The 10,301-nt window shown below is 40.8% G+C and overlaps 1 protein-coding gene across 1 annotated transcript; it reads left to right on the top strand.

The window, feature by feature from the left end:
* Nucleotides 1-1,235: 1,235 nt before the first annotated feature.
* On the top strand, nt 1,236-6,790 carry cenpu (centromere protein U). The gene is made up of 13 exons (XM_054597929.1): nt 1,236-1,300; nt 1,642-1,696; nt 2,101-2,188; nt 2,432-2,654; nt 3,304-3,391; nt 3,514-3,585; nt 3,694-3,784; nt 4,368-4,494; nt 4,642-4,720; nt 5,122-5,169; nt 5,901-5,962; nt 6,081-6,237; nt 6,468-6,790. The coding sequence occupies exons 1-13, from the start codon at nt 1,296-1,298 to the stop codon at nt 6,576-6,578; spliced, it is 1,206 nt and encodes a 401-aa protein (XP_054453904.1). The 5' UTR covers nt 1,236-1,295; the 3' UTR covers nt 6,579-6,790.
* Nucleotides 6,791-10,301: the final 3,511 nt, after the last annotated feature.

Below are 10,301 nucleotides of genomic sequence, written 5' to 3'. Positions count from 1 at the left end.
GTCTCAGTGAACCACCGAGTTACAGAAGTTACAGAAATCGCAGACTGAACCAGAGCCAGAAATTGATTACAGTGATTGCCTCAAAAGCTTGTGCAACAAAATATTAAGTTAAGGGTACCATCATTTTTGTCCAGGCCATTTTCATTAGTTTGTTTTTTAAAATGATTCTGTTGAACCACAATTCAAAAGCAATGTCTGATTTTCATTAGTTCATTTTCAGTAAATTTTTATTTATTATTACTTTTGTCAGTTTCAAGTTATTTCAGTGACCATTGTGGGTTTTTCTTTCTTTAACGGAAGGGTTCCAACAATTTTGTCCACGTGTTTATATCTATATATAACATATATATATCTATATTTATATATATAAATACATATTTACATTAGTGTATCAGGGTGGATGGCTGTTCTCTGAGTCTGTGATCAGCAACACCTGTTCCCCAAGGAACTGTAACCGTTCCTCTTCTCTCTCTACACTTTGTTCCGCTTCAACTCTGGTTCCTGCCACCTCCAGAAGTTTTCCGATGACTCCTCCATTGTTGGATGTATCACCAGGGACAATAGGAGGAGTGTTAGCAGAGGACATTGAGAGCTTCATCACATGGTGCAGCAACAACCACCTGAAGCTCAACATCAGAAGACCAAGGAGCTTGTGGTGGACTACCAGAGGAACAGAAGCCCCCCTGTCCCTGTTTTCATTCAGGTTGAGTCCTACAAGCACCTTGGGGTGCAGATCAACAATAAACTGGACACACAACACTGCCCTCTGGATCAGGACTGGATGCCAACAAGCCCACTGAGCTGGTGAGGAGAGCAGCTCTGTGGAGGTCTGGATCCACCAGACTGAACCACCGCGGCGGAGGCCACAGGGAGTCACCATGGCGACCAGAGCCAGAAATCATCTTCTCACTTTTATATTCTAACTGCAAATATCTAACTACCTTACATACGTTATCGCTGAGAATTAAGGCTCAAACGTTTTGTTTTTTTATCCAAATAAGCTCTCATATTGGGATGTAACCTTCCCCAACCCCCCCCTGTCCTCTGGAGTGGTACGGTCCGGAGCGGCACTCAGTGTGCGGGAAACGGAGTTTTCAAAACAGTGTTCACAACAACAGTGTTCACAACAGTGTTTAACAGTGTTTAAACAGTGTTTAAAACAGTGTTTACAACAGTGTTTAAACAGTGTTTACTGTTTTACAGTGTTTACAACAACAGTGTTTAAACAGTGTTTAAAACAGTGTTTACAGTGTTCCCAGTGTTCCCAGCAGACGTGTTGACTGCTTCTGTTCCAGATGAGGTGAGACATGAGTAAGGTGCTGTAGCTTCCTGTAGCATAGCTTAATGTAGAGCAGCTAGTCTGTGGTGTTAAACATGTGTTAGTTAGACATGTGTTAGTTAAACATGTGTTAGCTAAACATGTGTTAGTTAAACATGTGTTAGTTAGACATGTGTTAGTTAACATGTGTTAGTTAGACATGTGTTAGTTAAACATGTGTTAGTTAACAGTACTAACAGTACATGAAACAGTAGAGCATGCTCAGTGATCAGGAGCACTGGTTAGTCTACAGTAGAGATGATGATGATGATGGTGATGATGATGATGATGATGATGAAGAACCCCTGTCTTTGATTCCACAGTGCCAAAAAGGTCAGAAGAGCCAAAGTGCTCAGGGTGCCACAGCAGGAGGCTCAGGTGAGTCAGTCAGTGTTCCAACAGTACCAACAGTATTCTTACTAACAGTTCAACAGTATGGTACTAACAGTATTAACAGTACTAACAGTACCAACAGTACCAACAGTACCAACAGTAACAGTACCAACAGTACTAAACAGTACCAACAGGTTAACAGTACCACAGTAACAGTACAACAGTACCAACAGTACTAACAGTACCAACAGTACTAACAGTACTAACAGTACCAACAGGGCTAAACGTGGGTCGTTCCCTTGTCCACCCAGTCTTTCAGCTCTCAGTGAAAGCAATGAGGGGATTTCCCTTCCTGTGGTTGTGTTATTACATCCTTGTTGTATAAGGAAAGCTTGATCAACTGTGAATTATGGAAGTTGAATGTTTTTTCTCTGTTGCTTCAAATCCAGAAAGGCTCATCTAATGATCGTACGGATTCCCCCAACCTGTCCTCTATAGAGAGAGCTAGTTTCCTCGAGGGACTGCAGCAGAATTTTGGTAAGTCTTTCACGCTGTACGGCTATATCGTGATCCACGTCACTGTCATTCTGTTTCCATGAGTCTTGAAGAAAAGCAGATTGGTCAACATTGGTCACTGTAACAGTTTTCTTCATGTTTGTTTCTTCCTACATTTTCTTCCTTGTTTCTCAGTTTTCTTGCGGTGCCTTGTTTCCAGAGTCTAGCATCATGTCAGACATCCAGTAGTGTGCTGACCGGAGTCCTCTTTGTCTTCCCCACAAGGTAACCCTCTGCACAGTACGGCCATGGAGGAAGATTTGAACGTCCCAGAGGAGGATCGGATGAACAGAAAAAAAGCTGGGGAAAAAGAAATTCCTCGGACAGTGAAGACCGCTGTAAAGCAGCGCGGAGCTGCCGTGAAGAGGAAGGAGACGGAAAGGGACGGAGAGAAGGAGGAGGAAGAGGAGAAGAAAAAGAGGAGCAGGACAAGTACTGGAGGGACGAGGTGAGGTCACAGAGGTCACTTTCCAGTGTACCATAAAGTTGATAAACCATTCACAGAGTTCATGATGATTGAATTCGGTCTATAAATACATGGCGCAAGAAGAATTAATGGGAAATAGCAAAACAGTGATATTATACAAATACTTATTTGAAAAATGTGTACATTTTCTTATATAGCATTCTCTCACATCATCATTACAGATGTAAAGCAAACAGTTGAAATGAAAGGGTTTTATCCATGGCTAGTGAGTTGCAGTGAGCCACATTGGTACAAGAAATCTATATGGCACCCAATGAGAATACTATGAATTAAAGTGAATCTGATCTTTAAAAAAGTAGTACTATATCGATCTGTAACGATTTGAGATGTGTATTGCATCTTCTTGAAAGGTAAAGATACACAGCCCTCATACTGACTAGAGACCTACATACACAAAAAGTCTTAGAGTAAAAACAGGAGAGGCAAAAGCCACTATTTAGAAAGACAATCACAAGTACACAAAAAAAAGGATGTGATGGAATGCATCTGTTCCTGGTCCAAGGGGTCCAGAGATTGTGGTGATATGGCCACATCTCTGTGTACTTTTCTATTCCGTTAGCTAATATTCTGTCTTCCCATCAAAACCTTTCATTTGGTGTGTCCAAACAAGGCCGGTGAAAACTCTTCAGACGAAGAAAGGCAAGAAGAGAGAGAGTAAAACAGGAAGTGGAGAGTCCAGTGAGGCTGCATCGCCAAAGGTAAAGAAGTGAATGATGAATGCCTCCAATAACAAGGGTAGTGTCTATAGAATACCACAATGGTCCTAATAAGGTATTAGCGATTTCTTGCATGGCTAGTTTAGCTTTTTTCTTTTTTTCAGGAGAGACCTGACACTGCACAGAAGAAAGTCCTGTCCTCTGAGGGGGAAGAGGTGGATGAAGATAGGAGTTGGGTATGGAATAACTTCCACAGATTGTTGTAGCCAGGCGTCAAGCATCCGCAGGAATGGGGCGTTCATTTTAACTCTGTATTTGTGTTTTTATTTATGTCATTTATTCAGAACCCAAGTCCAAAGAAGGCCAGGGCTTTAAGTTTGGGCAGAGCCAGAAAGTCTTCGTCTAATAAGTCTAAGCCTAGAACGTCTTCATCAGGTGAGGGAGAAGAGCGAAAGAGGCTCAGCTGCAAGGCTAAATGTTACTTCAAAAGTTTGACATTTTGGGGAAATATACTTTTTTTTCTCGAAGAGTCAGATAATAGCATGGATACCAGTCTGTATATTCAATATGAGGCTGGAGCCAGCATACGGTTGGCAAAGTTTAGCATAAAGCTAGTTATTTCCACCGTTTCCAGTCTTAAAGCTAAGCTAAGGTGACAGATATTTGAATATCTATATTTGAATATTATATTCAACCTTCTTATCTACCTCTCAGCAAGTAAGACATTTCTTTAAGGGTTGAGTCCAGACTTCTTGATTGTTTGTGGGTGTATTTCGAGGCTTCTATGCATAAACTAGACTTTTGAGGCTAGTTTTGTCGTTACTATTTCATTCTTTTACAAAAAACTGTACATCAAATAGACCCAATGTTTGATATCCTAAGTACAGCTGAATCATTCTAACAGAAAATTGAGGTTTGGAAATCTTTAACTGGGTGAACAGTCGTGAACAGTCAAAATAAATAGTTTTTTTTACAACTCTTCATGAAATTTGAACGACAAAACTTCTTCCTCGTGAAGGCAGTGCATCTGCAGAACCAGAGAAGGCAAGCAAAGATAAACAGAGGAGGAAGAGACGTGGTGGAGGTGGAGGAACAGAGTCAGAGGTGGTGCTGGATGCCTTCCTGGAGTTCTGTGACCAGTACAGGTAAACTAAGGCATCAAATCAAGTAGCCTGTGATCTAAGCCTTCCATATCATGAAACTGCAATAACTACTTCTATTCACAATATTTATTTTTTGTTGCAAATATTTCAGTTGGAGATGGTTACATTCTTTGAGTGTGTGTTTTTCAGAGAGTCTGTGGCGTCTAAAGCAATCGAACAGGCCGTTGATTCTTTCTCCTCCAATGTGAAGGTGCAACTGTTGGAAAAGGTTAGACGTTACCAATTGTATTTAATCTGGATACCAAGGTCTTGAAGCAAAAAGAAAAACTGTAGTTTTCAAGATGTTTTGGTTTGACATTTAGAGGTTTAGACTTACATTTGTTTGTCAGAAGAAAATATCTACTGTACATACAGTCAATTTAATCAGACTATAAAGACATAGGCCTGAGATTATAGAATCTAGTACATATTTACAACCAAACTGATCGTTTATAACCTGCTTTCCCCGGGTGTTTCCCCCAAAATAAGCTTCTATTACATCAGCGTGGTGTTGATCAAGTCAACAATGTGATCATACAAACATATCAATCAAAACAGAAGTGAATAATACTGATTAATATCAGAATTTAAATCTAACACACATTATCTGTTATTTTTTTGCTTTTCCAGATCTCTTCTTTCAAGGAGTTCAAGGTTCTAAAAAGAGAAAACGCCAAGGTAACTAAGGCAACCAGCTTTTAGCAGAGGGCTGCAGGGATGAGGAATGTCTGAAGGGTTAACTTCGGAAGGGAGCATTTCACTGGTTCCCTCGACTAAAAAGCCAATGGGATTTTTCCATTGGATTTTTGATTATTGCCGAAAATAAAGTTTATGATACTTTAGTGTTTTGTTCAGAGCCATAATCTTCACAACTTCTGTGTCTTTTGAAGCAGAAATGCAATGAACGTCTTTTTTAAGATAAGTAGAAGCTTCAAAATTCACAAGAGGGTTGTCTACTGATGTATTTTAAATCAGAGAAAAAAATGTTACATTCTCTTCATCTTGTGTTAAACACAGATCTTATTTCAGACATCTAACCAAAAACCCATTGACTGTGAGAAGTGCAACCATTCTGACTCTGTTGAGGCTTTAGGACTCGTACCTGCAGCACTCTATGTTGGTCTACCACTTTAGTCCACACTGAACAACTTTCAGATTAATTGCAAATTAATTTTGCAGTTGGTGATGCTCTGACTCTTCATCATGAAACATGAAATTGAAGACGGTAAACATTATACACTACCTGCCAAACATGGGCATGTTGGCGTTGTCATTGTGAACATGGTCATGTCCGCTGTACAGCCTCACAGAGCCCCAGCACTGCTGCTGACTCTTAGTCATGATACATATGACACCGTGGTCTTTGTGGCAGCCTGTTCTTACTTTTGCTTTCTGTCCGTATGTGTCAGGTGGGTTCTTTGATCCACACAAAAAGACAGAGACTGCTGGATGCCAAACATGAGCTGATGAGGTGAGAGGTGGTTCAGATGAAAAACCACACCAGTTGTTTATCATTATAACCTTCATTCCTCAACCTACTTTGACTTCCTGTAAACCTCAATGACCTTTGCACTGATGTGATTGGTCAGGGCAGAGAGGCAGGCCTGGTTGCTGCAAAAGGAGAAAGCTGAGCTTAAAGTCCGGTTGGCCGATCTGAGACGAGGCCAAGCCTTTCTGCATGACATCCGAGTGCTCAACAGACAATACCTGGACTACCGACACAAACACCGCAAAGAAAAAGAGATGGTGTATATATACACACACATACACACACTCAATTCATATGATGTGAATATTGACTTCAGAAATAATGGAAATAATGACATGATTGTTGTCTGGTTATTAGTGTGTCTTGGCTACAGGTACAACTTTAGGGAAATACAAACTGCATTTATCTTTATCTGATGCTTTTCAAGCATTCCGATAAAACTCTCATCGTGACATACTGCTTCCTTTCTCCCTCTCCTCCCGTCCAGTACGGGGCGTCCAGCTTGCCTGCTCTGCTACTGGAGACCAAGCATATTCAGACAAGAGAATCAGCTGGAAGACTCCAAAAAAGGCTGAAGAAGAACGAGACTCGGAAATAATGCACCATGCCATACACACACAAAATATACACCAGACTCAAAGACTACATAGAACAATACTAAGGACATTTCAAAGCCTAATGCAGAAAACAGCTTAACATTTTGTAATATATGTTGTGGTTCAGATTTCGTTATGTATATGGCCCAAATCCTGGCCAATCTGGAGCATTGCTATATACAAAAAAAATGTAATGTAAATAAATGCATGCAACAAAAATAAGGGCAATTTTTCATTTATTGTGGCTTTATTGATAAAAGATTATAGGAAGTTCCATTTCTGGGTGATGTTGAATGCTTGTAGTCAAATCGGTTTCACTAATATGAGTTGTGTAATTGTCTCTGACAGATGCATTATATCTACATACTGTATATCTACATACTGTATATCTATATACTGTATATCTACAGACTGTATATCTATATACTGTATATCTACATACTGTATATATATACTGTATATCTACATACTGTATATCTATATACTCTATCTACATACTGTATATCTACATACTGTATATCTACAAACTATATCTACATACTGTATATCTACATACTATATCTATATATATCTATATACTGTATATCTACATACTGTATATCTACATACTGTATATCTATATACTTTATATCTATATACTGTATATCTACAGACTGTATATCTATATACTGTATATCTACATACTGTATATCTATATACTGTATATCTACATACTCTATATCTACATACTGTATATCTATATACTGTATATCTACAGACTGTATATCTACATACTGTATATCTACAGACTGTATATCTACATACTGTATATCTATATACTGTATATCTACAGACTGTATATCTATATACTGTATATCTATATACTGTATATCTACAGACTGTATATCTACATACTGACTATATCTATATACTGTATATCTACATACTGTATATCTACATACTATATATCTACATACTGTATATCTACATACTCTATATCTATCTACATACTGTATATCTACATACTGTATATCTACATACTGTATATCTATATACTGTATATCTACAGACTACATACTATCTACATACTGTATATCTACATACTGTATATCTACATACTGTATATCTACATACTGTATATCTACATACTGTATATCAGTTTCAAAATCCGTCTAACATGTGACGGAAGGCTGACAGTTGTCTCAGCCAATCACCTGCTTCCTTTCGATCAAGGTGCTCCTGAGCCTGCTCTGCTGTCACCCGATTGGCTGAGAGAGTGCCAGGCCTGAACTTTGAACAGCTTGACATTTCCTTGACTCAACTGTATATCTAAGGGGACTGTGAGAACTACAGACTGTGAGAACACCGAGACGTGAGAACACTAGACTGAGACTGTATATGCTTCACCACTGCCTGTCGACAGGTACGTCCATTAGAAACACCACACTCATGTGAGCTGTGTTCATGTCTTCACTGGTCTGAGAGCTGTGTTCATGTCTTCACTGGTCTGAGAGCTGTGTTCATGTCAATCACTGGTCTGAGAGCTGTCACTTTCATCTGGTCTGAGAGCTGTGTTCATGTCTTCACTGGTCTGAGAGCTGTGTTCATGTCTTCACTGGTCTGAGAGCTGTGTTCATGTCTTCACTGGTCTGAGAGCTGTGTTCATGTCTTCACTGGTCTGAGAGCTGTGTTCATGTTGTTCACTGGTCTGAGAGCTGTGAGTCATTTCACTGGTCTGAGAGGTCTGAGAGTGTTCATGTCTTCACTGGTCTGAGAGCTGTGTTCATGTCTTCACTGGTCTGAGAGCTGTGTTCATGTCTTCACTGGTCTGAGAGCTGTGTTCATGTCTTCACTGGTCTGAGAGCTGTGTTCATGTCTTCACTGGTCTGAGAGCTGTGTTCATGTCTTCACTGGTCTGAGAGCTGTGTTCATGTTGTTCACTGGTCTGAGAGCTGTGTTCATGTCTTCACTGGTCTGAGAGCTGTGTTCATGTCTTCACTGGTCTGAGAGCTGTGTTCATGTCTTCACTGGTCTGAGAGCTGTGTTCATGTCTTCACTGGTCTGAGAGCTGTGTTCATGTTGTTCACTGGTCTGAGAGCTGTGTTCATGTCTTCACTGGTCTGAGAGCTGTGTTCATGTCTTCACTGGTCTGAGAGCTGTGTTCATGTCTTCACTGGTCTGAGAGCTGTGTTCATGTCTTCACTGGTCTGAGAGCTGTGTTCATGTGTTCACTGGTCTGAGAGCATGTTGTTCACTGGTCTGAGAGCTGTGTTCATGTCTTCACTGGTCTGAGAGCTGTGTTCATGTCTTCACTGGTCTGAGAGCTGTGTTCATGTCTTCACTGGTCTGAGAGCTGTGTTCATGTCTTCACTGGTCTGAGAGCTGTGTTCATGTCTTCACTGGTCTGAGAGCTGTGTTCATGTCTTCACTGGTCTGAGAGCTGTGTTCATGTCTTCACTGGTCTGAGAGCTGTGTTCATGTGTGTTCATTCACTGGTCTGAGAGCTGTGTTCATGTCTTCACTGGTCTGAGAGCTGTGTTCATGTCTTCACTGGTCTGAGAGCTGTGTTCATGTCTTCACTGGTCTGAGAGCTGTGTTCATGTCTTCACTGGTCTGAGAGCTGTGTTCATGTCTTCACTGGTCTGAGAGCTGTGTTCATGTCTTCACTGGTCTGAGAGCTGTGTTCATGTCTTCACTGGTCTGAGAGCTGTGTTCATGTCTTCACTGGTCTGAGAGCTGTGTTCATGTCTTCACTGGTCTGAGAGCTGTGTTCATGTCTTCACTGGTCTGAGAGCTGTGTTCATGTCTTCACTGGTCTGAGAGCTGTGTTCATGTCTTCACTGGTCTGAGAGCTGTGTTCATGTCTTCACTGGTCTGAGAGCTGTGTTCATGTCTTCACTGGTCTGAGAGCTGTGTTCATGTCTTCACTGGTCTGAGAGCTGTGTTCATGTCTTCACTGGTCTGAGAGCTGTGTTCATGTGTCTGAGAGCTGTGTTCATGTCTTCACTGGTCTGAGAGCTGTGTTCATGTCTTCACTGGTCTGAGAGCTGTGTTCATGTCTTCACTGGTCTGAGAGCTGTGTTCATGTGTTCACTGGTCTGAGAGCTGTGTTCATGTTGTTCACTGGTCTGAGAGCTGTGTTCATGTCTTCACTGGTCTGAGAGCTGTGTTCATGTTGTTCACTGGTCTGAGAGCTGTGTTCATGTCTTCACTGGTCTGAGAGCTGTGTTCATGTCTTCACTGGTCTGAGAGCTGTGTTCATGTCTTCACTGGTCTGAGAGCTGTGTTCATGTCTTCACTGGTCTGAGAGCTGTGTTCATGTCTTCACTGGTCTGAGAGCTGTGTTCATGTTGTTCACTGGTCTGAGAGCTGTGTTCATGTCTTCACTGATGTGTTCATGTGTTCATGTCTTCCTCAGTAGTTTCGCTATGAGCTGACGTTACGTCATCATGAAGTCCTGAAGTCATCGTTTTGTGTGCCTTGATCAAACATTGCTCTCCTAACTCTATAAAACAAAATGATATTTAGCATAATATATTAACTTGTAATACTTTGATGGATTTGATGGATTGTAGGTATTATCAGTTATCATAATCCATCCACGGTCTTAACCATACTAACCACAGTGAACCAGACTAACCATAATGTGAACAACTTCCTGGAAGAGCTAGTCTGGTTTTTGTGGTCAGTTTGAACCACGGTGCACGGTGGTTTACTGGCTTTGTTTTAAAGTGGCTGTATGATTT

Source organism: Anoplopoma fimbria, chromosome 4 (assembly GCF_027596085.1).
Source record: "Anoplopoma fimbria isolate UVic2021 breed Golden Eagle Sablefish chromosome 4, Afim_UVic_2022, whole genome shotgun sequence".
NCBI lineage: Eukaryota > Metazoa > Chordata > Actinopteri > Perciformes > Anoplopomatidae > Anoplopoma > Anoplopoma fimbria.
This window is presented reverse-complemented; position numbering and strand designations above follow the sequence as displayed.

What these genes read in the sequence shown, in the direction of transcription:
- cenpu (XM_054597929.1), top strand. An exon ending in GTGAGGCTGCATCGCCAAAG is followed by an intron (nt 3,392 to 3,513) that starts GTAAAGAAGTGA and finishes TCTTTTTTTCAG; the next exon opens with GAGAGACCTGACACTGCACA. An exon ending in TGGATGAAGATAGGAGTTGG is followed by an intron (nt 3,586 to 3,693) that starts GTATGGAATAAC and finishes TCATTTATTCAG; the next exon opens with AACCCAAGTCCAAAGAAGGC.